The sequence below is a fragment of the Myxocyprinus asiaticus genome, chromosome 20 (assembly GCF_019703515.2).
Source record: "Myxocyprinus asiaticus isolate MX2 ecotype Aquarium Trade chromosome 20, UBuf_Myxa_2, whole genome shotgun sequence".
NCBI classification, from domain to species: Eukaryota; Metazoa; Chordata; class Actinopteri; order Cypriniformes; family Catostomidae; genus Myxocyprinus; species Myxocyprinus asiaticus.
In genome coordinates, this window is record NC_059363.1 from 9,457,366 (window position 1) to 9,479,224 (window position 21,859).

General features: G+C 37.9%; 2 protein-coding genes across 3 annotated transcripts; one reads left to right on the top strand and one right to left on the bottom strand.

The window, feature by feature from the left end:
• Positions 1–299: 299 nt before the first annotated feature.
• Positions 300–12,985, bottom strand: fyna (FYN proto-oncogene, Src family tyrosine kinase a). Of its 2 annotated transcripts, none has more exons than XM_051646333.1 (13): positions 12,839–12,985; positions 11,492–11,579; positions 10,234–10,487; positions 9,614–9,710; positions 8,909–9,007; positions 8,629–8,732; positions 8,300–8,449; positions 7,426–7,590; positions 7,030–7,209; positions 6,677–6,753; positions 6,418–6,571; positions 4,284–4,415; positions 300–2,030 (listed from the first exon to the last, which is right to left on the bottom strand). In XM_051646333.1, the coding sequence occupies exons 3-13, from the start codon at positions 10,478–10,480 to the stop codon at positions 1,822–1,824; spliced, it is 1,614 nt and encodes a 537-aa protein (XP_051502293.1). In that variant the 5' UTR covers positions 10,481–10,487; positions 11,492–11,579; positions 12,839–12,985; the 3' UTR covers positions 300–1,821. The 2 variants fall into 2 exon arrangements, with proteins under 2 accessions (XP_051502293.1, XP_051502292.1); XM_051646332.1 differs by having other exon boundaries at positions 10,234–10,490.
• A 5,402-nt stretch (positions 12,986–18,387) lies between these two features.
• Positions 18,388–21,830, top strand: LOC127411027 (myristoylated alanine-rich C-kinase substrate-like). The gene is made up of 2 exons (XM_051646338.1): positions 18,388–18,696; positions 20,270–21,830. The coding sequence occupies exons 1-2, from the start codon at positions 18,610–18,612 to the stop codon at positions 20,867–20,869; spliced, it is 687 nt and encodes a 228-aa protein (XP_051502298.1). The 5' UTR covers positions 18,388–18,609; the 3' UTR covers positions 20,870–21,830.
• Positions 21,831–21,859: the final 29 nt, after the last annotated feature.

Genomic DNA, 21,859 nt, shown 5'->3' on the forward strand with positions numbered 1-21,859 from the left:
TATGGCATTTAGATCATCATTGAGAGTGCCAGGAAAAGTACACTTTTCACAAATGTCCCACGTTGCCCATTTTCATAGTAAACGAGGGGCGAGTTGAAATTATTTTGGTTGTAATCAACATTATGCCACAATTTTGCTGTTGATTGAGCTTACTTGTATTACACTCCGGAACATTCTTTAAAAAAAAAATCCTCATTCTATTGAGCAATCCTGCTATTGCTCATAAAAGAGTGAACAAAAAAGGTAGAGTATTAATTCATAATTTGATGTCAGGTGAAAAAATGTAAAGTTAAAAGAAATGAATTTAAATATGATGCTTTATTGTAAAAATGTTTATGCATAAAGGAAACAAAGCAGTTAAATAAACACAATATTTATGAATTAATCCAAATATGGATGGTACAAAAATAAATGTGAAAATTATGAGGTTGAAGTATAACAACAATGCAGCACATAATTTAAGTTATAGGCCCAGATAAAAACAGTGTTCCATGGAACCCCTTATTCTATACAAAACATTGATTGAAACCACCACTTTATTGTACGAATCTGCTCATGGAATACGATCAGTCACCATTGGTTTAACTGTCTATTGACCATGCTAATATTGTTTCAAAAAGAACGTGTCATTACATAATTTGCTTTATGTGTAATGCCAAATATTAAATTATACCATATATTAATAATGTATATCAATTATCATATTGTTACACGAAGTATGTTAATAGGGTGGTTGGTCACCCTAAATGTGTAAAAAAAAAAAAAAGAAAAAGAAAAAGAAAAAGAAAAAGAAAGAGCCAATAATGTCAATGTCATCAGACATTTCATTTTATCATGACGGACAAAATGAGGGGCAAAAAACAAGGCAGACCAGCAATGAGTTATCTTGACTGGAATTCTACCACTTCGTACTTTTTCTCTACATATTTAGTTGTGTTATTTCAAAATGCATGATATTGTGAGATACATTTAATGGACTTGTTTTTATTTTTCTCTCACAACAGTAATTATGTTAGCAGTTCATTTTATCTCATTTGCAGGAAAGATGCAAGTATGGTCAAGCATAATGCCCTCTTGGTCTCATACTATTCTGATACATTGCTCTATATTTAATCCAAAGAGATTAAATAAAAAAATACACTAATTCTAAGAAGCAGGAAAACAAATTAGAGACACTGAGCGCTTGCTAAAAGCAGGTGCAAATAATTGGGCCCAGCAAACTCACTAAAACCAGTGCAGACATCATTACAGTACCTTTCGTGAAAAAGTCACAATAATGTGTCAGAAATGCTATCTATGCACTGCTAAGAGGGAGTGTTTTCACGCATACAGTTATTTTACTATTCTGTACAATTGACAGAATTCCTTGAATATTTAAAAGAGGCTGGTCAACATCCTACTGGAAGTGTCTAGGAATGATTTCCAGAATCATTGTAATTATTAAAACGTTTGATGTTGCCGTAATCATGCTTTCCTCATAGCGTCGATTCTTTCTTGGCCTGGATAAGAACGTAAAACAGCATTATAAAAAGTCATAAAATGAGCCAAATACAAGGGGTAACTTAACACACTATATATTTACACTAAATACAAACAAGCCGTTCTTATCATTAATCATGATCGATTTCTCTTCCCAAAAACACTATTTGGCTTTACTGACAGATATAATGCGATTGCAGTCCTTTTTCGATGGAAGATGGATTGTGTCAGAGACTGGGACGAGATGGCACGAAATCTGGAAGCTTTTATCATCAAACGCTCATTCAATCAGTCTTTTCGAGGGCAGTCTGTTGTGGCATTCTTTATTCTAGAGCGCTATGTTTAGAGGTTGTCCCCTGGTTGGTACTGTGGTTCAGTGGCAGTGAAGTAATCCTCCAAGAAGGCTTGCAGATACTCAAAGGTGGGCCGCTCCTCAGGGTCCCTCTTCCAGCATTGGAGCATGAGCTCGTGCAGGGAGCTAGGGCAGTCCTGGGGGCAGGGCATCCTGTAACCACGCTCCACTTGCTCCAACACTTCTCGGTTATTCATCCCTGAGAGACAGCAAGAAAGCATATGGTCTTTAACTGAGAAAGCATGCCGAGAGTGGATAAAATAAATTGTAAATAATAATATTAAGTTATAATTAATAGAGGCTACATTCACACAATCATAGTTTTTGGGATTGACAACCATATTCACTAACAAGTGTGACTGTCAAATTGTCCTGTTCGTACAACTGTAACTTTTTTTCTTTTTTTTTTCTCTCCAATTTGGAATGCCCAATTCCCATTGCGCTCTAAGTCCTCGTGGTGGTGTAGTGACTTGCCTCAATCCGGGTGGTGGAGGACGAATCTCAGTTGCCTCCGCGTCTGAGACCGTCAATCCACGCATCTTATCACGTGGCTTGTTGACTGCGTTACCGTGGAGACGTAGTGGGTGTGGAGACCCACACTATTCTCTGCGGCATTCATGCACAACTCACCACGCTCCCCAATGAGAGCGAGAACCACATATTATAGCGACCACGAGGAGGTTACCCCATGTGACTCTACCCTCCCTAGCAACCGGGCCAATGTTGGTTGCTTAGGAGACCTGGCTGGAGTCACTCAGCACGCCCTGGAATCGAACTTGCGACTCCAGGGGTGGTAGTCTGCATCAATACTCGCTGAGCTACCCAGGCCCCCCCGTACAACTGCAACTTAAGTCAGTCCCATTTTTCATTCTCGTGATAGGCACAAATAATGGCTATAACCACAGAGGCAGTGTGTGACTCAAGTAAATATCAAAAGCTGCTTTTTCACCATCTGGCCGAACAATTACCATTGTTGAGTACCAATCCCAGCTCATTGTGGTGCTTCCAAATCAAGATTTGTATGGATTGACTGAGCAAGTGAGCAATTGTGAGTCACCACATCACTAAAGCCATTTCAACATCACAGTTCTCTTTCCAGAGTAGGGTTTGCTAACTGTGCTGTAAAAAATCCAACTTAAATTTTGTAAGATAAACTCAATTTAAAAAGTTGATTGAACTTTCTAATGAAGAAAAATTAACCTATATTTGGTCAAAGTGTGCCGACTTATGAGGACATGTAAATAATCTGTTTTGATTTAATAGATGTTTTAGCTCTATGTGTGTTTTTAATTATGTTTTGCTATAAAAAGTTGTGTTTGAAGTTTGAAGTGCTTGTTACACCACCTATTAAGTTGGACCAACTATGTGGTACCAACACATGATCTTATGTAGAAATGTAGATCTGCTTATTAAAGAATATCATTTTATATTATTTTCAAGAATATTGATAATTATGGACAGTTGTACTTAAAACATATTAGTTTATTGAACTAAACAATCATTAATATTTTTGAGTTTGCTGAACTTATTGTATTGAGTTCATGGAATTTCCATTCCAACTTGAATTGTTAAAGGAATATTCCAGGTTCAATACAAGTTCAGCTCAATCGACAGCTTTTGTGGCATAATGTTGATTGCCAAAAAACTTAATTACGCCTCGTCCCTCCTTTTCTTTAAAAAAAGCAAAATCGATGTTACAGTGAGGCACTTACAATGGAAGTGAATGGGGCAAATTTTTGGAGGGTTTAAAGGCAGAAATGTGAAGCTTCTAATTTTATAAAAGCACTTACATTAATTAATCTGCTAAAACTCATGTATTATTTGAGCTGTAAAGTTGTTTAAATTGTAATTTTTACAGTCATTTTAGGGTTTGTTGACATTGCATCGTCATGGCAACGAAGTTGTAAAACTGGCTATAACTTTACACAGAAATGGTTTTTATGCGATTTTATCACACTAAAATCATGTTAACACACACATTGTTTATGTCTTGTGGCTATATTTTTTGAATCAGAAAATTGGCCCACATTCACATTCATTGTAAGTGAATAAAATGGTTTGTAATAGTACTGTACCGAACCGTGTTCTAATAAAAAATGCTACTGGTACAGTTACTCACCGTGCTCTGAGCTGTTCAGCCCATTGACATAAAAGTGGCTAAAGTTGGCGACTTCAATAACACCGCAAAGTCGGATCACACAAGTGTATTTTTAATACACTTACTCTCAAAATTCAATTGAGAGTCCTGAAAGTCATAAACTACATAGAGTAGTTGTGAGTCACTTTGTTTATAGAATTCAGTTGCCAATGTCATTCATACCTGAAATGTGCATAAACAGAACCATAGTTGGCTCTCCAAACAGGACTGACAATGGTATTCTACTGCTGTGTGAACACAGCCATACTCATCTAAGCTCACGGTCTTTAATTCCCTTCCACCATCAAATCTCACCTGGATAGGGCACACGTCCTTTGGTTACCAGCTCTGTGAGTAGTATTCCAAATGACCACACGTCTGATTTAATAGTAAACCTTCCATAGAGTGCTGCCTCTGGAGCAGTCCACTTGATTGGGAACTTGGCACCTGCAACGGAACACAGGATTTATGGATCTGATCTTGAAAATGGGTCTGCTTGTGAATTGGGCAATGTTCCCAGGAAAATTACAGATTTAATAGTGTAGCATGTAAGGAAACAAGCAAACATTAGTAAAGAAATACAGTTGTGCTCAAAAGTTTGCATACCCTTGGAGAATTGGTAATATATGTACCATTTTTAAAGAAAACATGAGTGAGCAGGCAAAACACATTTCTTTTATTTCTTATGGGATTCATATTCAACTGTAGGTTATAACAGAATGGCACAATCATAAAACAAAACATGGCAACAAAGAAAAAAATGAATGACCCCTGTTCAAAAGTCTTCATATCCTTAGTTCTTAATACTGTGTATTGCCCCCTTTAGCATCAATGACAGTGTTTAGTCTTTTGTAATAGTTGTCTATGAGGCCCCAAATTCTTGCAGGAGGTATAGCTGCCCATTCGTCTTGGCAAAATGCCTCCAGGTCATGCAAAGTCTTTGGTCGTCTTGCATGAACCGCACGTTTGAGATCTCCCCAGAGTGGCTCGATGATATTAAGGTCAGGAGACTGTGATGGCCACTCCAGAACCTTCACCTTTTTCTACTGTAACAACTGGAGGGTCAACTTGGTCTTGTGCTTAGGGTCACTGTCGTGCTGGAAAGTCCAGCAGCTTTCGTGCAGAAGAATGCAAATTGTCTGCCAGTATTTTCGGATAACATGCTGCATTCACCTTGCCATCAATTTTCACAAGATTCCCCGTGCCTTTAGAGCTCACACACCCCCAAAACATCAGTGAGCCACCACCATGCTTCACTATAGGCCTTGTTGACCCCTCTCCAAACATAGTGCTTATGGTTGTGACCATAAAGCTCTATTTTGATCTCATCACTCCAAATTACAGTGTGCCAGAAGCTGTGAGGCATGTCAAGGTGTTGTCGGGCATATTGTAACCGGGCTTTTTTGTGGCATTGGTGCAGTAAAGGCTTCTTTCTGGCAACTCGACCATGCAGCTCATTTGGGTTCAAGTATCGTCGTATTGTGCTCCTTGAAACAACCACACTGTCTTTTTCCAGAGCAGCCTGTATCTCTCCTGAGGTTACCTGTGGGTTTTTCTTTGTATCCCGAACAATTCTTCTGGCAGTTGTGGCTGAAATCTTTCTTGGTCTACCTGACCTTGGCTTGGTATCAAGAGATCCCTGAATTTTCCACTTCTTAATAAGTGATTGAACAGTACTGACTGGCATTTTCAAGGCTTTGGATATCTTTTTATATCCTTTTCCATCTTTATAAAGTTCCATTTACCTTGTTACGCGGTTTTTTGACAGTTCTTTTCTGCTCCCCATGGCTCAGTATCTAGCCTGCTCAGTGCATCCACGTGAGAGCTAACAAACTCATTGACTATTTATACACAGACACTAATTGCAATTTAAAAAGCCACAGGTGTGGGAAATTAACCTTTAATTGCCATTTAAACCTGTATGTGTCACCTTGTGTGTCTGTAACAAGGCCAAACATTCAAGGGTATGTAAACTTTTGATCAGGGCCATTTGGGTGATTTCTGTTATCATTATGATTTAAAAAGGAGCCAAACAACTATGTGATAATAAATGGCTTCATATGATCACTATCCTTAAATAAAAGACATGATCATTTTTGCATGATCAGTCATATTTTCAAAATCAATGCCAAAATTTCGCAATTTCTGCTAGGGTATGCAAACTTTTGGGCACAACTGTATAACCAATAGACCAAATGTTACATGACCTATTTGGACCATGTCATATCAATCACATCTTCAACCAAAAAGCAATTAGACACCTAGTGGTTACTACGAGAAGTTACACTTTAGCTCTGCACAATGTACAGCTCAACAACTGTGAATCAGAAACTATTTTATATCAATCAGCTTAACTAAGTCTTTTGATGTTCTGATGATAAAATAACATTCTATAAGCACAGTTCTTAATTTTTCTCCCATCATCTTGATTTGGGAATGTAACCCTCACCTTGTCGTGCTGTGTATTCATTGTCTTCTATTAGCCTGGCCAGTCCGAAATCTGCAATCTTGCACACTAAGCTGTCATCAACAAGTATGTTGGCCGACCGCAGATCTCTGTGGATGTAGTTCATCCTTTCGATGTAAGCCATGCCTGCAGCAACCTAAAAGAGAATACACAAATAATGAAAAATGTCCTGTGCTCAGGTAAGTGCTTTTAAGTTACCTTTAATGATTATGTGAGAGCACAGGACAATAAAACATTTTACCTGAGCAGCCATGTCCACTAAATTTGGCAATTTAAGACCACGTCCTTCACCATCCTTTAGGAAATCTAGCAAGCTTCCTGAAAGACCATTGATACACATGTGAACCAATATGTGACTGATGTTACTGTTGCTCTTTACTGTATCTTAAACCCACAACTTTGTTATTGTATGTCATTCTACAGTCACTTGATATCATCAGACTTTTTCCATCATTTGTGACTTCATCGCATTAAAGGTGAATTTTTGTTTGATTCGTTAGAGTAGTTCAGCAGAAAATATGTTGTTTATTGGTTAAATTGCATAACTTACAACATCAATTCATATAGGTTTAAATTGACAGGACCCATTCCTACCTTTGCTCATATATTCTGTGACAATATAGATGGGCTCTTCAGAGACGACCGCATACAGCTGCACTAGCTTGTCATGCCTCAGTTTCTTCATTATCTGAGCCTCCTCCAGGAATGACTCTGGGGACATTGTGCCTGGTTTCAAGGTCTTCACTGCCACTTTAGTATTGCCATTCCAAGTGCCTGCCATTCAGAGACGGGATTTCATAGTTAGTGAGTCACCCAGCCCTTGAAAGAAACCACACATTAATCTTGCCCGGAAACCTGGCTTTCTCGCAAACATATTTGACAAGAGGAAATGATCTCTTGCCTTCAAGACAGGCCTAGATTATACCCCTGGAATAACATGAGATACACAAATATACTTTTATTGGGAATTTGGTTAAGCTAATCACTTACCCATCCAGACTTCTCCAAACTGTCCATTCCCCAATCGTTTGATGAGCTGAAGTGACTCCCGTGGGATCTCCCATACATCTTTGGTTTTGACGGACAGATCAGCAAGGCGGGGCATGCCTTTATGACATGGGACTATTAAACGACAACAAAGTCCAGCAGCCCTGGCTGAATGCAGAAAGATAAAAAAAAAAAAAAAATAATGGGTCAGGTCTCGAGGATGTAAACATTGATTATGATTACATTGATAATGGTTCGATTTGATTAAGATATTACAAGCTAGGGATGTGCAAATCTACATATTTTCATAATTGACTAGTCAGTGGATTGTCTGGACTTAAAGGAATAGTTCACCCATTGCAGCCATTGCAGTCTCTAGGAATGATCATGATTTCAAGCTCGATTACACTTCCTAGTGCTTGACGCATGCGCATAGCGTAAGATGGCACTATAGGAAGTGTAATCGAGCTTCAATCGCCAAGGAGACTGCTGTCAAGAATTATAGTGAAAAAAGAATTACATTTTGGTCTGTTCTCACCCAAAATGGATTGGATCACTTCAGAAGACATTTAACCACTGGAGTCGTATGGATTACTTTTATGATGCCTTTATGTGATATTTGGACCGTCAAAGTTCAGGCCACCATTCACTTGCATTGAAAGAACCAACAGAGCTGAGATATTCTTCTACAAATCTTTGTTTGTGTTCTGCAGCAGAAAGAATGTCATTCACATCTGGGATGGCATGAGGGTGAGTAAATGATGAGAGAATTTTGATTTTGGGGTGAACTATTCCTTTAAGGATCCCCAGTAAATCACAGCAGGCAAGTCTGAAGGTAACTGTGTTGAAGGTGGTGAATTTGAATTTGTTGATTTACCAGAATAATGGTGCACAAGCTGTTGCAGAGTTTCAAATTGAGCTCTAGTGGTGATGTAATATCCTCCGTTGTCCAACTTGCGAATCTTGTAGTGCTTCACATGATCGCCTTTAGTTTCATCCCAATCCTGAATGGACAATGAGTATGCTCCTAGAAGAAACATACTAGAAGTTTACATATCAGAAGAACACATGTAAATGTTGTACATGTAAAAATACCACCATGCTATTCTAGATGTGTTTGCAAACTTACGGAACAAAGACTGATAAATTTAGACCTGTCTTATCATTTCAAGTAATTCTATATGGGTTTGTGGAAATGCTGTTTACCTTTCGTGGTCTCACTCTCCCTTATAAGGAACGTGCCTCTTGGATTTCCATTTGACAGCAGCTGCCTTTCTGCATCTTTACGGCCAAGTTTACCGAAATACCAACTACAAAGGGATAAACAGCGTTTGGTTAACACTATGACCACATGACAAAGTTATGTTATAGTGCTTTTCCAATGAAAATACTATTTAGAGTAATGCAAAAAGCAGTTATTGTTCTTTTGGGCAGTCGTCCTATTTATGTATCACGCTTGAATATTTTAGCACAAAATGGAACTTACTCTTCTGCTTGTATGGAGTCTACTGGAGCCACATAATTACTGGGTATGTATCCTGTGCCACCTGTAGTGAGAGAGCGGGCCTCCCACCAGTCCCCTTCACTGAAATACAGTAATAGGTGGGAGAGAACAAATAAACAGTGAATACATTTACAATAGGACCAATTTGAATTATAGATAAGAAAACAAACTGTTAAAAATGCAACAACGTTGGCACACAAATGCTCCCAAACAAACTTTTATCCTCACCATACTGCACATATGACATTTTGTGCTACATGCACTTCATCCATTTCATCATCAATTATTGATAAAGTGCATTAAGCTTGAAACGTATGGTGAGAATAAAAGTTTGTTTGGTAGCAACAGTGTGCCGACATTGCTGCCTATTTCTGAGTTTTATTTTTCAAGTTGTGAACTTGTATTCGTTTTTTAGGGAGGTGCATACTTCTTGTGATTTTTTAAGGAAACTAACTGTACCATATTGTTCATAAAATACCATTTAAAATCTGCAAAAACATTCTGTACAGATACATTAAAAGATACTGTAACTTTCTAGTTAAACCTCTGACTAATCACAATCTTTCAGACAATATCTCAGACTGTTTGTCTTCATTTTCATCCTAATTATTTCACTAAAATTAGATCCTTTTGGCTTTTCAGACACTGTTGTCCCATGGTCTTTTAAATTGTTTTCTATAAACTCACGTGCTATTGAGAATCTGGAACTTCTCCCCTTTCCTGAAACTGAGATCATCCTCTGACCTTGCTTCATAATCATAAAGTGCTACAAAGAGTGTTACTCCTGCAAAGGAGAGGACAAATAGCATTAGCTTATTGATAAAAGCTGATACAATACACAGTTTTAAAGAAATATAACAATGTCTAAACATGTGTCTTACTAGGTGGAAATTGTTGGGATATTTTAACAAGGATGATGGAAAATTTTTGTTAGGTTATTTTTACATGCATACTCAAAGTCAGCACAAAATGTCATTTGTAACCCTTTTTCTGTTATGTGATGTATTTTCAAGTCACACAAAAATACGTAGTCCAGGACTGGTCTATTTTATACATCGTGAATTGGTTAGATTGTGAAGAGTGGGTGTTACATACTAGAATTGAGGCATTTTTTTTCTTTAAAATAACATACATTGATGGATCATGCACAATAAGACCAGAAACGTGTATAAAGTAAATAGGATTTGATTTCATGTTGACTTTAACAATCAGGCCAGTTTTCGACAGTCAGTTGTTTTCTATTTAAAAAATGAAGATTCCAATATCTGTTTCAATTCCAGAACAGAAAAGTTCCTCGTTTGTTTTACCTGTTCCACCCCGAGATCGTAGCGTTCCGGAGTGTGAAGAAGAGTTCACTCCACCAAACACGGCCACTCCTTGACTGACAGGTGCATGGAAGTTGTTGTAGTTTGGTATGGTGGTGACTCCAAAGCTCGGGTAGTGCTGAGGCGTCGGGTCGGCCCCATAGCGATATCCTGTGTGCTGCGAGACACTAGTTTCTCTGTCGTCCGTGAGTTTGGTTGCCTCTTTGTCCTTACATTGCACACAGCCCATTATCTATCTTCTTTGTGTTTAATAGAGGAAATAAAGGAATTTATTTGTAAGGGCATAGTTACTTAATGACTTAATAACTGCATTGTTCTTTACAAAAAAAATGGAGACATTAAAAACAATTAAGATGAGGAGATTAAAGGAATTGTTCACCAAAAATGAAAATTCTCTCATCACTTACCCTCATGCCATATGTATGACTTTCTTACTTCTGCTGAACACAAATGAAGATTTTAAGAATAATATTTCAGCTCTGTAGGTCCATACAATACAAATGGTGACCAGAACTCAGAAGGTCCAGAAATGAAATAAATCTCCACCTTTGACTAGCCCCAACCAGTAGGTGGCTGAATGTGAAAGTGAAAGTCACTTCCACACCAGAATGAGGAAGTGAAAATAAAAGTGTAGATTTACAGTAAAAAGGACTTAAATATTGATCTGTTTCTCACCCACACCTATCACATTGCTTAAGAAGATATAGATTTAACCACTGGAGTCTTAAGGATTACTTTTATGCTGCCTTTATGTCCTTTTCTGACCTTCTGAGTTCTGGTCACCATTCACTTGCTTGCATTGTGAGGACCAACAGAGCTGAGATATTCTTCTAAAAATATTCATTTGAGTTCAGCAGAAGAAAGAAAGTCATACACATCTGGTATGGCATGAGATTGAGTTTAAAAGGGACATAAATCAATAATAAAGCCAATAAATCATTCAGCATGGACATAACAAAACAGACTCTGTACTTACAGATAAAACAACTGAATGTGAATTAATTGAATCTATATTTGTGATTCTTTGTGATCTTATTTTAAATGAGTTGGATAATCAGTGATGACTGATATTTCAAATTGCCATTTCAGTGTTCTGTTACGTAGAAAATGAAGATTAACAGCAGTTACATGTAATAAATGCGGTCTGTTTTACTCTGATTGTGACTACATAGTTTAGGCTGAAGGATTGAAATGCAACACATGCAGAAAGTAAATGAAAACATATATTCAATAAACATACCAAGGCAAGCACTGGGCTACCACAATGGAGTATTCGCATTCCATTCAATTAAAGACGGGGTGAAAACATCTGTGATTTGCTCCTTTGCCTGAGTGGGCAAAACAACGAAAAGCCAAACACATCAATTTATGTGCAAATAACTTCTGCTAAACTTTAGCACATTGTGTTGAAGAATGTTTAAGCTCTTATATAAACTTCACTTTTTATTGTGCATGAAAAAAGTAGAAAAGGGCATTCATGTTTTTGTTGTACAAGAAAAACAAGTGTCTCAGCCACAGCCATTATCGCAAATCTATTCACAAAACTACTGTTTTTCCGGCTACACTTTACAATAAGGTTTTATTAGTTAACATTAAGCATCATGAACTAACAATGAACAATAATATTTACAGCATTTGAATTAATCTTGGTTCATGTTAATTTCTAAATATTGTTCATTGTTAGTTTATGTTTGGTCATATTGCATTAACTAGTGCATTGACGAACATATTCAACTTTTAATGTTACAACTGTATTAGTTTACGTTGAAACGAACATCAACCTAGATTAATAAGTGTTAAAGCACATATAGCACTTAGGTTAATATTAGCTAATTTCCACATATACTAATACATTTATTGTTCACTGATGTTAACCAGTGTATTTTATTAATGTTAACAAATGCAACCTTATTGTACCATTTGCTCTATCTCTGAACATTTTGTACTGTACTCTAGTATATTTAACTTTATATACTGTAGATATTATAGTAATCAGCACATAAATATTTCCTCAAACCATTTAGGATACATGACATAGAGTAGTGAGTAATAGTCACATTTCATTCAGGTATCATCATTCAAGAATGAAGATTTTATTCTTTAGGAACTGTATGAAGGCTACTAGTCTAGGCCTACATCCACTGCATATACATTTATAGACATAAAGCAACCTGCCAAAAAATTTGATTACACAAAAATTATATTTAATAAAAAACCCATCTTTGGTACATCTTTGTCTCTTGAGATTCTATACCCTGATAAAGAGTCTTTAATGATTTCATACTATTATAATATGCCTACTGTCCAGTAACAGAGGCCTTATTCTTCCATTCAATTGTGTACATAAGTCTTTTTTTCTGCTGCGCATCAATCCCTGCTGCCAGAGACAAGCGCTTCGGAGCAAAATCATCACGCATCCTTTCTATACAGAATGCATTCCCTCCCGATGTTAAACAACGTAGAATATCATGCGGCTGATAAACGAATGCACCCTCTCCCATCATTTCCATAAAGCAGAACAGCGACTGGATACAAATCGGTTGCACCAAGTGAATCAAAAACGCCAGACCATCAATAAAACGCTTACCAAGAGAGGGGTCGTCTGAAGGCTTTCGTAATTCACCAAAAAAAGAGAATCGAAAATAGGTCATTTGCAGACAGCTTTTATTCTATAAACACAATCTCCGTGAATTATGAAGATAACAACACTGGCCCTAACTGTTCAGTCTGCTCCTGTCGCCGAGTGTAACAGATGATGGCGTTGCTGAGGCGGATTCTCTGAGGGACCGATGATGTGATTGACAGGACGTTTGGCCAATCAGAGTGCGCAGAAGACGCCCGCGTGCGTGTGCATAGTTTGCCTCCTCGATGGTCCTGTCTTGCTCGTGCTATACAGCGTGGGCATGTAGTTACAAAAACAAGCTCTGTCTGGTTCTGTTTCTCAGACAATCTCTTAGAAATCGTCGAGAACATATAACACCAACAAAATGAGAATGCGATCTGTGTCCAAAACTAGATTTCCCACCTCATCAATAGGCTACATGTCTTGGGCTCACCTGCTTAGACACTCCTGAGAATAATATACATTCATACACACATATTCTGTATGTCTATGTATATATATATATATATAGGTGCATCTCAATAAATTAGAATGTTGTGGAAAAGTGCATTTATTTCAGTAATTCAACTCAAATTGTGAAACTTGTGTATTAAATAAATTCAATGTACACAGACTGAAGTAGTTTAAGTCTTTGGTTCTTTTAATTGTGATGATTTTGGCTCACATTTAACAAAAACCCACCAATTCACTATCTCAAAAAATTAGAATACATCATAAGACCAATTAAAAAAACATTTTTAGTGAATTGTTGGCCTTCTGGAAAGTATGTTCATTTACTGTATATGTACTCAATACTTGGTAGGGGCTCCTTTTGCTTTAATTACTGCCTCAATTCGGCATGGCATGGAGGTGATCAGTTTGTGGCACTGCTGAGGTGGTATGGAAGCCCAGGTTTCTTTGACAGTGGCCTTCAGCTCATCTGCCTTTTTTGGTCTCTTGTTTCTCATTTTCCTCTTGACAATACCCCATAGATTCTCTATGGGGTTCAGGTCTGGCGAGTTTGCTGGCCAGTCAAGCACACCAACACCATGGTCATTTAACCAACTTTTGGTGCTTTTGGCAGTGTGGGCAGGTGCCAAATCCTGCTGGAAAATGAAATCAGCATCTTTAAAAAGCTGGTCAGCAGAAGGAAGCATTAAGTGCTCTAAAATTTCTTGGTAAATGGGTGCAGTGACTTTGGTTTTCAAAAAACACAATGGACCAACACCAGCAGATGACATTGCACCCCAAATCATCACAGACTGTGGAAACTTAACACTGGACGTCAAGCAACTTGGGCTATGAGCTTCTCCACCCTTCCTCCAGACTCTAGGACCTTGGTTTCCAAATGAAATACAAAACTTGCTCTCATCTGAAAAGAGGACTTTGGACCACTGGGCAACAGTCCAGTTCTTCTTCTCCTTAGCCCAGGTAAGACGACTCTGATGTTGTCTGTGGTTCAGGAGTGGCTTAACAAGAGGAATACGACAACTGTAGCCCAATTCCTTGACATGTCTGTGTGTGGTGGCTCTTGATGCCTTGACCCCAGTCTCAGTCCATTCCTTGTGAAGTTCACCCAAATTCTTGAATCGATTTTGCTGGACAATCATAAGGCTGCGGTTCTCTTGGTTGGTTGTGCATCTTTTTCTTCAACACTTTTTCCTTCCACTCAACTTTCTGTTAACATGCTTGGATACAGCACTCTGTGAACATCCAGCTTCTTTGGCAATGAATGTTTGTGGCTTACCCTCCTTGTGAAAGGTGTCAATGATTGTCTTCTGGACAACTGTCAGATCAGCAGATTGTGTAGCCTAGTGAACCAAACTGAGAGACCATTTTGAAGGCTCAGGAAACCTTTTCAGGTGTTTTGAGTTGATTAGCTGATTGGCATGTCAAAATATTCTAATTTTTTGAGATAGTGAATTGGTGGGTTTTTGTTAAATGTGAGCCAAAATCATCACAATTAAAAGAACCAAAGACTTAAACTACTTCAGTCTGTGTGCATTGAATTTATTTAATACACGAGTTTCACAATCTGAGTTGAATTACTGAAATAAATGAACTTTTCCATGACATTCTAATTTATTGAGATGCACCTGTATATATATATACTCTGCAAAATTTTAGGCACATAAGATGTTTCACAAAATTTTTGTCTTAAGATGGTTATTTATATCTTCAGCTTTAGTGTGTAAATAGTAAATATACATTTTACACTCCCAAACATCCCTTTTGCAAATAGAATAGAACAGAAGAACAGTGAGCCCTGCAACAGATGGCATGGCCCCCACAAAGCCCCCCACTGAACATTGTGTCAGTCTGAGATTACATAAAGAGACAGAAGCAATTGAGACAGTTTAAACAGATAGAAGAACTGTGGCGAATACTCCAAGAAACTTTGAACATCCTATCTGCCAGCAACCAAGAACAACTATGTCCAGGTATAGCTAGGAGAATTAGTGCTGTTTTGAAGGCAAATGTGGTCACAATTAATGTTGATTTAGCTTTTGTTTTTATGTTTACTGGACTTTGTATGATGTTAATTGATAAATGAAACCTATTTATGACATTTTTGAAGACATCCTCACTATGCAACATTTTCCACAAGTGCCTAAAACTTTTGCACCGTACTAATATATATATATATATATATATATATATATATATATATATATATATATATAAACACACACACGCACACACACACGCACACGCACACGTGTACACTGGCAGCCAAAAGTTTGGAATAATGTGCAGATTTTGCTGTTTCGGAAGGAAATTGGTACTTTAATTCACCAAAAGTGGCATTCACAAAGTATAGTCAGGACATTACTGATGTAAAAAACAGCACCATCACTATTTGAAAAAAGTCATTTTTGATCAAATCTAGACAGGACCCATTTCCAGCAGCCATCACTCCAACACCTTATCCTTGAGTAATCATGCTAAATTGCTAATTTGGTACTAGAAAATCACTTGCCATTATATCAAACACAGTTAAAAGCTATTTGGTTTTGTAAATAAAGCTTAACATTGTCTTTGTGTTTGTTTTTGCATGTCTTAAGGTCAAAATTAGGTCAAATATGGCAAAAAAGAAACAGCTTTCTCTAGAAACTCGTCAGTCAATCATTGTTTTGAGGAATGAAGGCATACAATGCTTGAAATTGCCCAAAAACTGAAGATTTCATACAAAGGTGTACACTACAGTCTTCAAAGACAAAGGACAACTGACTCTAACAAGGACAGAAAGAGATGTGGAAGGCCAGATGTTCAACTAAACAAGAGGATAAGTAAATCAGAGTCTCTAGTTTGAGAAATAGACACCTCACATGTCCTCAGCTGACAGCTTCATTGAATTCTACCCACTCAATACCAGTTTCATGTACAACAGTAAAGAGAAGTCTCAGGGGTGCAGGACTTATGGGAAGATTTGCAAAGAAAAAGTCAGTTTTGAAACAGAAAAACAAAAAAGAAAAGTTTAGAGTAGGCAAAGAAACACAGACATTGGACAACAGATAATTGGAAAAGAGTGTTATGGATCTTAACCCCATTAAGCTTTTGTGGGATCAGCTAGACTGTAAGGTGTGTGAGAAGTGCCCGACAAGACAAACACATCTATGGTAAGTGCTACAGGAAGTGTGGGGTGAAATGTCACCTGAGTATCTGGACAAACTGACAGCTAGAATGCCAAGGATCTGCAAAGCTATCATTGCTGCACATGGAGGATATTTTGAAGTAGTTTAAGAAGTTCTGAATATTTATTTCAAATTGTAATATTAATTGTTCACATTATTAATGTCCTGACTATACATTGTGATCAGTTGAATGCCACTTTGGTGAATAAAAGTACCAATTTCTTTCCATAAGAGCAAAATCTGTACATTATTCCAAACTTTTGGCTGCCAGTGTGTGTGTGTATATATATATATATATATATATATAGAGAGAGAGAGAGAGAGAGAGAGAGAGAGAGAGAGAGAGAGAGAGAGAGAGAGATACTGTATATGTCACTGCAATATATGTATTTGCAACAAGACAAACAGACAGAAAATAAATAAAAATAAGAAATATAAAATATATAATACATACAAATATTAAGTACAATGATAATGACCATATAAAAATAATGAATAAATAATAATAGTAATACAAATTTAAATTAAATAAAAAATACCACCTTCTAGATACAGTACCTATTCAAAGATACAATCTCAAATGACAATAAGAAAGAACATGCAGTTTCTCTTGCGCTTGCCATTAATCGGTAAACCAGGGGTGAGGGAAGGGGACACAGTTGTGAATAACTAAAATATAGATATTCGATTGAGATGTTCTTTAAAGTATGATAAGAATGGTTGTATCTATATGTTTACATATTATCACATTTGATATTTATTTCTCTCTAATGTTCATGTGTATAGACCATTATATATATATATATATATATATATATAAAGTGATGTGGTGACATGACAATGATAGTATCAGATGATGATCCCATGTGTGTGTATTTTGATAGATACCATGGTACTGAATGGTCATGGCCTATCATGGTATTTCCATGGTACTAAAAGGAACTTCATTAAAAAGCAGTCCAAACCATTGCCATGGTACAAGGAACTTGAGCAAGCATTTTTTTAAGGGCTTTTTTTAAGGGTGTTCCTTAAATCTGTACAAAGCAGTTTGGGTATAGATAATTTTTGCTAAAAACATTTCTGTCAGCTTGTAGTCCGCAACCTTAATCTTCCCTCACTCCTTCCTGGATTAGTCAACCAGATTCACTCACACATTCGCTCATTCAGACGTAAACAAATATTTCACCATTGCACATTTACACCATCATCATTCTTTAAGAGCAATCTGCTGTGATGTTGCTTATGCCAGCAGTTGCCATGGTGACGTGAGTTAGTATGTTGATGTGAAAGCAGGCTTTAGACTATTTCAGTGAATTCAAAACAGCTCCGTCTGGGCTGACAATAAACTGTGACTTGAGTCTAGGTCACCAGGATTCCTCAGAATGAATTCATCATGCAAGCAATGTGCCACTGGTTGTTTATATGGGAAAAGTGTAATCCATGGATGGAGAGGATCCAGGGGATGAAATGCTCACAAATCTATGTGTTGGCCTATTTAGTGCATCAATATGATAAAGTGGCCAAATGAATACTCAGCCATTTAAATCTATTGTGTCTCCTGCATATCTTCACTAAGATTGGGGGAAACTGAAAGTCTTAGGTTCAGGGGTTGTGTCTCCTGCATGTCTTCACTAAGATCGGGGAAAATTGAAAGTCTTAGGTTCAGTTTTTTTTTTTTTTTTTAAAGCACAGCAAAAGAGAATATATTTCTGATTTTAAAAAAAGAAAAGAAAAAGAAAACCTTTTGACTGCATTCATTGGTACTGAATCACCAGTTGCTGGTTGTGCGCCCTTCTTCCCCCCAACCCCCACCCTCCTGCTTCACACCGTCACCTGATTGGCCCACACAGCCCTCCTGTGACGTCACGTGTATTTGGGCGTTGTATCCAGCATCTCATTATCAAAAGAGAACAATTTCATTATCTCCATCTCTTTACCCCCATAAAATTATTTTATTTGAAAGGGCGCTACATTCATAATTTTTTTTGTCAGTTTGTCACTGCTTTCCTCTCGTTGTCTGTTTTCCGCGGTCTTATTTGAAAAGAGACGCTCTTGAGAGAGAAGCTCGCGCTCTTTGTTCATTCATTTGATCTGCTGTGATTCTTTGTTGCGCGTGAAAGCATGGGAGCGCAAATCTCTAAAAACGGGGCAAAAGACGAGACTGTCGTCGAAAAACCCGCCGAGGCAGCGAATAAATCAAACGGGCAGGTAATAACTCTCTTTAATTATTTTATTTGACTGTGCAGACGCGTGATGTTTTGAGGGGGTGTGCGGTACCCCCAAAAACCCAAGTCGCCACAGTTGAACAATGCGCTGATCAACAAAGGAACTCAAGCACTTTCCACTGAAAATCAGCACTTTGGCGTTATTGTTGTCTATATATTGATAAGTGTGTAACGAAACACTACACCGAGATTAAATGGGTCTCGTTTAGTGTAAATGGCGTTTTTCAGCCCAAACGCTGAGTACAATAACCCATCAAATGTAGTTAGTCAATGCGTCTGAATGGCAAGTTTTTTGAAATCACATATTGCCTCTTTATGATCCCATCGATTTTCGGCGATTGCAATCTTATTATTTTAACTAAGCTAAATGAAAGCATCAGTAGCTTTGTCAAGCTTTCCGTCCTGCAAAGCAATTTCGGTAAAACAACCACGCCTTTACTGCATCTTGTTGGTACGATAAGAGCACCAATAAGCCACGAAACGCCATTCACGGATTTAATATGAGAAGTGGCCTCGCAGGATCAGCGACGTTCCTTGTGTACTCAATACGATAATCTCGGTTGGATCAACCAATGCTGGTTGACTCTGGGGGCCCTGATACATACTCCTGATGTAAATTAAGCAGTTACTCTCACTGTAACATTTCTATCATAAAACAGTTGTGAAATATCAAAGCTGGAGATTAGCATAAAAATAAGGAGAACAGGTATTAAGGCTTCAGTGAATAGAAAAAGCAGAGAACATGAAATGATCCAGATCATTATTGAATTTATTTTCCTTTAATTTTAGTCTCAAAGGCAGATCTCAGTGTACCCATGATCAACCAATGCCTACACTGTGTATATAAAACAAGAAAATAAAGAAAAATGAATATATAATATGAACTAAATGAATCTGCTATCTATCTTTTCCTAAAATTACGACTTGAGCGACCCTTGGCAATCTTTTTGTGAGAAGGGATGATTCAGTAAAAATTACAGATTCTGTACTAGTCAGCACTGTCATGCTTCTTCTTTTCCTCTTTCTTTTTTCCTCTTCTGACTCCCAGATTAGTACATCGGACATCCTCTTCATGATGCCTGCATCTCTCTCTTACTTGAATTTGATCGTAGCTAAAGGTATGGGGGCCCCCTTGGGGGGGGGGTTTCGAACATGTCAGTCTACTAAGCATTGCCAATCACTGGTTTCAAGTGTTGTTGCTGTGAACTACTGTAATTGCTGCCCACGGGGGGGCCCTTTCCCAGCTTGGGGGCCCTAGGCAATTGCCTGCCTTGCCTGTCCCGTAGGCCTGCCTCTGCTGTTTGGATCTACTCGTCCATCTTGCAAAGCTTTCATTCAGATGGCAACAGCGCCAGCCTGCAAAAAAAGTGCGCCGTGGACTTCACCCACGTGGCGAACCTATAGACTCCATACAATGTTACATGAGCTTTATTTTTTTTATATTTTGTAGGTTGCAAATATATGCAAGATTAATGAAAACTGTATTTTTGAATGAATAACAGTTTTTGTTGGAGAATGCGGTACAATTGTATTAAATATTTTTCTTATTCACACAGGAGAATGGTCATACAAATACCAATGGGAATGCCTCTCCAAACGCAGATGCAGCCACAGAAGATGTGCAGGCCAATGGGAAGCACTCCACTGATGAAGATTTGAAGGCAGAGGAAGGAAAAGCTGAAAATGGAGGTGCTGAGAAGACCGCTTCAGAGGGTAATGGGGAGAGTTCCGCTGTTGCAAATGGCGAGGACTCAACCAAATCGGACGAAATCGGCTCTGCCACGGCGAACGATGAGCCCGCCAAACAGAAGAAGCGCTTCTCCTTCAAGAAGCCATTTAAACTTAGTGGCTTTTCATTTAAGAAGAGCGCCAAAAAAGAAGCTGAAGGGGGAGAGGCGGCGGCGGCAGCAACAGCAGTTGTGGAGAATGGTGAACAGAAAAAAGATGCTGAAGCTGAGGAAGCCAAACCTGAGGCCTCCAGTGAAGAAGCCAAGACGGAGGCTCCAACCAAGGAACCCAAAGCTGAGGAACCAACTGAAAACAATGAGAAAAAAACATCCAATGAGGTCACTGAGGAGAAGCAAGCAGAGGCTGCACCTCAAGAACCAGCAGCTGCTACGGAAAGCTCAGAGGCCCCGGCTGCTGCCACAGAATAGCAGGTGAAAAGCCTGTTTTAGATGAAGTCCGAGGAGCACAAACATGAAAAATTTGTACAAAACCAATGACATTTCAAACCTCTGTTTTTCTCCCATGCTTATCATTTCAACCATTCCTATTCCATCCACTACAGTGTATATGACATTTCGAAGGAAGGAAGTTGGATGGAATGTTTGGATATGAAAGGCACAGTTTTCCCATGTTCTTTATCTTTTTTTTTTTTTTTTTTTTTTTTTGTAGCAGTTGTGTAAGTGGTGTGCGCGTGTTTGCGGGTGCATGAGTGAGAATAATAGAGCATTGCTTATTTCACACACTTTGTTTTGTTTCTTTTTGTAGGTGAACTATGTTAGTATTATAAGGACATTGAGTTGAAATATTAGTTGAAGGCACTGGTGCCATACAATTGGGTAAATCAAGCTTGTAGGAAGAAAAGGAGCTATCAGAAATGACATCGAAACATTTACAGATGTTATTGATCAGTTGCCAATTGATTTTACTGTCATTGTTACATGAATTACTGAAATAGGTGCTCAAAATCTCAACAGCTGCATTGTGCAATACCGCCTCATTATGTATTGGCTATTGTCATTGCTGGCTTTTACGATGTTGATAAAATGGTTTTTTCATTTTTGTTTATCAGTGGTAGAAATTGACGTATTTTTTTTCCCTCCAGAAGTACTCCTGTTTCAATGAGAATTATGTTCTGCAATGTTTAAGATCAAAACGTTTGACCTGTCATGTGTTATGCAGTCAAAGTGGTTTTTATTCCAGCAGAGTTCCACAAATGTATTACAAATTGCCAGTGCAATTGTCAAGTAGATTTTTTGTTCTTCCTGTGTAAATACTTAAGCACCATCTCTACTTGATTTTTAAATGGAATGTATTTGCGTGCAAATCGCTCACAATGCTTCTTTTCCCCCTGCATTTTAGGGGCACTCAAAACAAAAATAAAGGATTTAGACAGAATATATGAGTGGCTTTGTTTGCCT

Excerpts from the sequence above, each read along its gene's own strand:
- fyna (XM_051646333.1), bottom strand. The coding sequence starts at position 10,480 with ATGGGCTGTGTGCAATGTAAGGACAAAGAGGCAACCAAACTCACGGAC. Across the intron at positions 7,210-7,425 it reads GTTTGGAGAAGTCTGGATGG|GCACTTGGAATGGCAATACT; the intron begins GTAAGTGATTAG and ends TCTGAATGGCAG. Across the intron at positions 2,031-4,283 it reads AGGACGTGTGCCCTATCCAG|GGATGAATAACCGAGAAGTG; the intron begins GTGAGATTTGAT and ends GCTGTCTCTCAG.
- LOC127411027 (XM_051646338.1), top strand. The coding sequence starts at position 18,610 with ATGGGAGCGCAAATCTCTAAAAACGGGGCAAAAGACGAGACTGTCGTC. Across the intron at positions 18,697-20,269 it reads CGAATAAATCAAACGGGCAG|GAGAATGGTCATACAAATAC; the intron begins GTAATAACTCTC and ends TTATTCACACAG.